A 7,500-nucleotide genomic window follows, 5' to 3' on the forward strand; every position below is an offset into this window, starting at 1 on the left:
ATGAAACAGGTTGGTACAAGATGCTTTCGCTCTGTTGTAGTGACCCCGTAAGTGTAAGATATAGTAAGGACCTCTAGGGGCCACAGATCGAGAAATCAGAGTGGGATCATCAAGAAACTAGTCTGCCAATCCTTTTGAAAGCCTCTGTAGCTGAAAAGTGTTTTTTGTCAGTCAGTGTTTTCATGTGTGAAAATGTCACAAGTGACTGTACAGTCATGTTACAAACGTTGTCACTCCCCAAATGCTATTCATGAAGTTTTAACCTCTGATAAATCAAGAACTATTGTTAAGGATGCAGATGGCAGAGGAGCTGTAATAAAAATTCATAGTCTAAGTGAACTCTGCGATAATAATAATAATATCTTTGTTTAGACTGAAAAGACCTATCAGCAAAATCAAGAAATTTGCTGGTATAGACCGGTGATCAGTAAAAATAGTAAAATTGTAAAGAGATAAAAATGTATAGATAGATATTAAGATATGTACAAAACAATTTATGCAGGATCACATCACAAAAGGAGATATTAAGACTGACGGACACTACAAACTTGCAAATTACATCAAGATTTAGAAAATAATTGAATAAATTTGACTTAAAAGTCCTTAGAGTAGGCGTATCGCGGATGTTTCTTGGTAGAGAATTCCATTCACGGCACGCGGCTCTTAAAACTACATTGGCCCATAGTTGACTAAGCTGTCATACCGTCAATTAGCGGTAAGCTATTATTACGACCATGTAGCTCAGAGCGTTTGACTAAGTATCCTTTCAGCTGACGTGGGCAATCTTTAGCAGTTCACCATCTAGAAAAATTTATAAGGCGCGGGATGTAGCTATAGTGTTCCTTGTGCCGATTAACATGACTTCGAATATCTTGTGGTTACTTATCAGTCCGTTTTGTCTCCACCAGTGAGCAATATTGGTAAGGTCTTCACTTACCGAGCGTTCGGCTTCGTTAATATCTGTAGAGCTGGCATGAAGTTCGGTATCGTCCGCATACAGAAATACTTCAGTGTTCCGACAGACTTTGCATATGTCATTTACATGGATGTTAAACAGGGTGGGTTCCAGAATTGACCCTTGTGGAACACCATGAGTAATCAACCTCTGACTCGGATTCTTCGCAGAGGCCACGTATTAATATCTTTCGATCCAAATAGCTGTTGAACCATCTGAGCTCGGTACCAGTTACACCGTTGTTCCCCATTTTGTTTAGAAGGGTGTTATGATCTGTGATGTCAAACGCCTTTCTTAAATCAACGAAGGCACTTACAACACCGGTTACAACCTTTTCGCCGCGATCGATGGCTAATTTCCACGAGTCAACAGCTTTAATCAGGGCCACAGTTGTCGATGAGTTCCGTGCATAAGCATATTGATGTTCACCAATAAGGTCTGCTTCTTGCGCATATTGCATATTGAGATCCAAGTTAGCAAAGAATTCGTGAACCGTAGAGACATTTGGGAGAACGGATATAGGCCTGTAGTTGTCACGCTCTGTAAGGGCCTTCCTTGGACACGGGAGACTCTGGCAACCTTCCATGACAGTGGAAAATGTCCGTTCTGATAAGACGCATTATACAAGGGGCTGCAATCCTTAAAGTCTTTGCAAGAATGTTGTCTGCACCTGTGCCCTTTGTTACGTCCATTCGTAGAACCTTAAAAACATGCTCTTTACTCACGGGTTGAAACGTAAAGGCAGCGACGGTGTCAGGTACACCTGAAACCAAGGTTGACGGTAAGGAATTTGCGGTAATATTAGCCTGGCGACCAGATAGCAGAGACGAGGCTATAGTAGTAAAGTACTCATTCAGTGAATTCGCTATGTCTTGTTTGTCCTTTAGCTCCTTTCTATTGATCACCAATTTTCAATTTCACCCAAATTATTCTTACCCGGAATGACCTTACGGAGCGTATTTCAAAAAACTTTAGGCCTAGCACGAGTTTCCTTCAACTTAGTGTAAAAATATACCTTTCTTGCTTTTCTGTTCATTCTGGTCACAAGATTTCGTAATTGCCTGTATTCGGTCCAGTGTTCGGGTAAGCCATATAGTTTAGCTCGCTTGTGAACCCGATCACGTGATCTCATTATTCTCAGTACATTGCTGTCAAGCCATGGATGTGTTTGAGACCTTATCCGTTTTTGTTTTAAGGTGGCCGATCACAGTTTTCGGGCGCGCTCTTGCTAACACAACATGGCTTCAATTTAGCAATCATTTTATTTGCTCAATGCTTCCGCTATGTGTACTGTTTTTCCTCATAATTGAACAAAGTGTTTTGATGGTTTTAGTCTTTTACGAGAAATGTATGTTAGAAAAGGTAACGATGCAAAGAACTCCGCAATTCGCAGATTTTTCTGTGTTATCGAAAGAACCCAGCGCATGCGTAGTAAGTTAAAAAAATTGCGGTTGAATGCAGAATAGCTTTCTCGGAAATACGCCTATTTCTCGAGAACCACTCGTTAGAATTTTTTGAACTTGGCACGAAAATACTTTAAGAAAAAATTAACACGAGTATTGAGAAAAATTTGGACTTTAACAGAGGAAATTCTAGATATTCCAGTGAACCTTCAACAAGGAATAATTAAAGGTCTCTGTCAAATTACTGTTAAAATAGCGTTAACTTGTGAGCATCCATACAAGCTTGTTGCATGCAAATTATAAAGAAAATTTAACGACCAGATTTTCTGCAAATAAACAAAGCCGATTTTAAAGGCCTCTTTATATTTGTTCATGTTGCCATGGCAACAGCATATACGCCAGCTTAACTATCAAAATACCGAAGTTCGTGTTGTTACCATTTTTGGCGACCAAAGGATCAAGGGTTTTAGAGAAAAATCAATCAAAAACTGTGTTCAATCACCTTAAAGGGAAATGACGATCAATTACTGTTCTCATAAGTGACTCCAAGGTACTACACATGTCATCAACATTTTCAAAGGAATGAATCTATTATGCTCCAAGGAGCTGTTTCCGGGTAGGCCTATATATGACACCATATATAGGGTAATGATCGCTTAAGGTGATACCAAGCGTCCCACATCCTTAAACTGGGCAGGCTTGGTGGTGATTATTAGGCTGATTTAGCAACAGAACGGGAACGTCAGTGGCGACGGCGCGCGCAGAAAAAACACCAATGAGAATTCAGAATAGCGTAGACTCCACTCTTTTTTTCTCTATTCTAAATTCTCATTGGTAGTTTTGCTGCGGGCGACGTCGCCACTGACGTTCCCGTTCTGTTGCTAAATCAGCCTAATATATCAAGTACGGAGCTGAAGTTGTTCTTTACGCGTGTCGGTTCTGTAACCATTTGCGTAAGTTCATTAGCTGCTACGAATTCGACGAGTCTAGCGTTTGGTCTCTGGGTTGAATCCAGAACATTGCAGTTCATGTCGCGTAGAGTAATCATCTCGACATTTTCGCACATAGCATAACACATGACATCATTTAAATCGTCAAACACCTGAAGGGATTCATCTGGAGCTCTGTAAACACACGAAACCAAATATTTTGTCTTACGTAGTAGTACTTGAATCCAGACAACCTCATAGTCATCCTCGAGATCATTTCGCCTAGAATATTTCAAGCCATCCAAGACAAACAGCGCAACGCCTCCACCACGGCGCCCTTCCAATAAAATACTAACCTCTATAATTGTTTAAGTGATGTTTCCCTAGGGCCATCTGAATGATGTTCACATTCCTGAGCATGTACACTGAATGAACACTGAATGATGTTCATGTTTTTAAATCTGAGTAAATGTTCTTGGATGATCCTTCTTTTTGACCCGGTTTAACTGGATTTAGTATCCTTGTCTTGTTTATAGATCCTGAGTGCAAGTTCATTGACAACCCAGATACTCCAACTCAATCAGTGCATAACGTTACATGCAGCAACCCAGACTTGGCATCAGAAGCCTTTAGATTGTCACCCTCAAACAGTAAGCACACAGGAGTTCACGCAGAAATGCTAGGGTCATTGACTTTTTCAGTTACATGTAACTTTCAAATAGCCATGTCTATATTTTTAACGTATGCACAACCACCTACTGGCAATCTTTTAAATTTTGTTGAAGAGTCAGAGGTTATCGTTTTTTACATGTATGAATTGCAGCATGGTGTTCTTTTCAGTTCTGTAACTGAGAGTCAAATAATCTCAAGAACTCATACCAACTCATTGACTGAGGTTGACTTGCAGATGCTTAATGACCTGGAACTGTTCATTCATTCCCTTGTTTAATCTAGCAACACATGTATATTATATTGTAATTACTCAAGTATGCTTCTGTAAAGTAGTTTTCAAGTTTATTTTGTTTGATCGAGTTTGCAGCCGTAAAAGTTTTGTTTAGTTTTGAGGTGATCCTTTCAAGATATTTGCCTTTCGAGTTTTGGGCATCCTGGCACAAGTGTCGCCTACACCTATCCTATGGAGCTTAAGCCTGTATTGTTTTCAGATCAGTATGCAACAAATAGGGGCAGTTGGCAGTAACATTATTGAAATCATCTGAATGTTGGATGTTGACAAAACTCATGAACTTATTTATTTTATGTTCCGGAAGATGTTTGGCACTTTCTCACGATTGTCTTTGGCATTGGTTTTTCTTCTTGTCTTGTGGTCATCAGCTTATGCATCGTATTTGTATGGTAAGCCTTTGTCATAAAGTTCTTTCTTTATGTATTTGTTTTTTTGCTGTTTCAGATGTGTCCAGACTAGAGACGCGTGTAATTAACTGTATACCATTTTTGCTTTTGCTTTAAAGTGGTACTACGACCAAAAAAAAAATTTGTTTTTCCTTTGGATTTCAAAACTATGTTAACTAAACACTAACCCACCCAAGTTTTAAGTTCTGATTTTAAAAAGACACCTGTTTATTTTAGCTGGAATTTTCTTATTTATTGGTCCGCCATTACTAACTTTAAAATCTTGAGAGAGCTGGGTCGAGGAGAAAATGACGTCAAACACGCACTAGTTTAAAAATGCAATGCGTGTGTACGCGGCGTAATTAATATGCAGCACGGGAGTTTAGGACTTTCAGACTTTTCAACCCGTGTTTTGCATATATAATAAATTGCGTTTACACGCTGAAATTTTAAGCTAGTGAGTAAATGACGTCATTTTCTCTAGATCCAACCACTCTGAGGTCCAATCGGCCAGTTTTGAGTAATGGCGGACCATGAAATCCAAAACTTACACTCAAAATAAACAGCCTTTGGATAAAACTCAAAGCTCAAAATTTTGCCAGTTAGGTGTTAAGCGAACACGCTTTCAAAATCTGAAGAAAAAAAGGAAATGATTTTTTTGATCATAATACCACTTTAATGAAAAGATAAAGGCTCTTTGTGTGAATTTACACGCAAAGATCTTTTTACAGTTGTAGATTTCGACCTAAACCTTTACAAAAATGTATCTTATTTTGCTTATTTTCCTTTCTTAAAGTCGCAGAACGATCTCGAAACGATCATGTGAAGAAAAAGACAAACTTCATCCAAACAGAGATGAAAATGATGCTAAAGAGATGAATACCCCGATAAAGGATACTTGTCCAGTCTAGCTGATGAATTGTTTGCTACCCACTGCAGCTGAAATAGTGAATTTACGAGGCCCAAAGGAAAACAGGGGCACCCAACGATCGAATATCGTAAAATTTGTCAGAATTACCTACAGTAAAATGGTTTCCACGAGGCTTTAAAAGCTCGTTTAGTGAGTTTGTTGCTGCCTTACAAAATATTTATCTGTTTGGATGTTCTAGGGGAACTTCAGGCCTGTAGAAATTTCTAGCTAGGTGGCTTTTTTTCCACTTCAGAAAGTGCTAGCAAGTGTGACACGACTGAAAAAAAACCTTACATTGCCTCGTCGTCCTTTTTTCCCGAAAGCTCAAGGGGGAGGGGGGGGGGGGGGGGAGTTTTAGCGAGAAGGAGAACTGCAGCTAAGTACAAGACTTTTATTCTCTCCAGAACACAACTAACTAGTCATTACAAGGACGCACGTGTTTTCAAAATAGGAGGGCAATAGAGACGCCCCCCTCTCAGCATGCAAGTGTCACGGACAGAAATGTAACGCAGCAATGTTCGAGGCACTACAGTGGTGCGCTTCTAAAGTCTGGTTCCTACTATTTGAAAATTCTTGCTCGTTGGGTGCCCCAGGGAAAATGTATTCAAATTAATATAAAGCCTTTGATCTCTTTCACAGTTCAAGAAGGAACTCTCCAACATTTGTATTTATTGGTCGCACACATACTTTTGTTTTTCCTGGTTCACAGTACGTGTATAAAAGCGCACCGGTTTCAGCTTGTTCAGTCTACTTAGAATGTCAGTGTAGTCTCCTTTTATTAGTGAGATTGATCGTGGAAGCACTTTATGAGTGTAGATTGGTCTCTACGAATGCAAAAACTGAAAAGCAAGCTATAGTGTAATTCAATCCTGTATTTTTCTTCAAGAATTCTTTGCTTCTGCTATGATGACGAAGATTCTGCAGTTTATAGTGAATTCTCTCAAAGTACATGAAGACACCCTGTGGACCAGCTCCAGGTGTCCGCACGTGATTAAAAGATAACGGAACTAAGCATGTGTAAGAGCCATTCTTGTGACGGGGTCATTTAGTATCAAGGCAAGTTACATTAAGTCCTTTGGTTGCTCAATTTGAAAAAAAATGTTTTGGTCATAATCTAGTGTCTGCCTTGAGAGGTACTTCCTTAATATTTTGCTAAAAAAGTAAGTATAGGAATTGTTGTGTTTCCTTGTATTGGAATCAGCACAAAATGAAAGAGATTATTTAAACGCATTAGTTTCAAATGGAGGCAATTGTCCCATTCAGTACTATTTGTAAACATATTTGAGATGGATTTATTTATATTGCTAGAAATAGAATAATATGGAAAAAATGTAACAAACACTCAGTATGTTTCACGATATATTAAAAAAACTGAATTGTTACTATGTATGTTACAATTTGATGTTGGGAACTTCAAGCCAGGACGACGACGGTGGCTGTGAGAACGTTGTCAAAAATATTATTTCCCGTTACTGTAACAACGTCTCGATTATTGCAAGTCGTTCGACATAGAAATTGTGTATCAACATTCCAGAAACAAAATTGGTATGAATGGTGTGGATGTTTGGAAAAATTGAGAATTCATCGTCAGTTGCTCGCATCCACCACATAACCTCAAATTTGATCTTTTCACGTCGTTGCGAGGACGAGAATGGCTAAGAAATGTGCCAAATTGTAAAACGCACGTGCCGTATTGTTTCATGACGCTGTCGTAGCCGTCGTCGTTGTCGTCGTCCTTGCGTAAGCTCTCTACTGTTCGTGTGGAACAGTAACTGTTTGTGTTAAAATGTTAATTTGAACTACAGTTTTGCGTAATGTAAGTATTTTTAAAATAAAAGATAGTCCATTCCTCTTTACCCGTAGATGTTTTGTGATGGGGTATCAAGAAGGAGCCTCTGCGGGGGCTCGAAATGCACTTCATTTCAACTGCCGTCCACAATCATGGACAACAGT

The 7,500-nt window shown here is 39.1% G+C and overlaps 1 protein-coding gene across 1 annotated transcript in view; it reads left to right on the plus strand.

Moving 5' to 3' along the window:
• Positions 1-7,403, plus strand: part of LOC137999810 (ephrin-B2a-like) — a 22,848-nt gene extending 15,445 nt beyond the window's left edge. The window contains exons 3-6 of the mRNA XM_068845744.1: positions 1-9; positions 3,824-3,937; positions 4,556-4,640; positions 5,434-7,403. The exon at positions 1-9 is cut by the window's left edge and continues 105 nt beyond it. Of these exons, the coding sequence (XP_068701845.1) occupies positions 1-9; positions 3,824-3,937; positions 4,556-4,640; positions 5,434-5,548 (323 nt within the window). The 3' untranslated portion in view covers positions 5,549-7,403. The remainder of the gene's footprint in view (positions 10-3,823; positions 3,938-4,555; positions 4,641-5,433) is intronic.
• The last annotated feature ends 97 nt before the right edge of the window (positions 7,404-7,500 follow it).

This window comes from Montipora foliosa, chromosome 1 (assembly GCF_036669935.1).
Source record: "Montipora foliosa isolate CH-2021 chromosome 1, ASM3666993v2, whole genome shotgun sequence".
NCBI classification, from domain to species: domain Eukaryota; kingdom Metazoa; phylum Cnidaria; class Anthozoa; order Scleractinia; family Acroporidae; genus Montipora; species Montipora foliosa.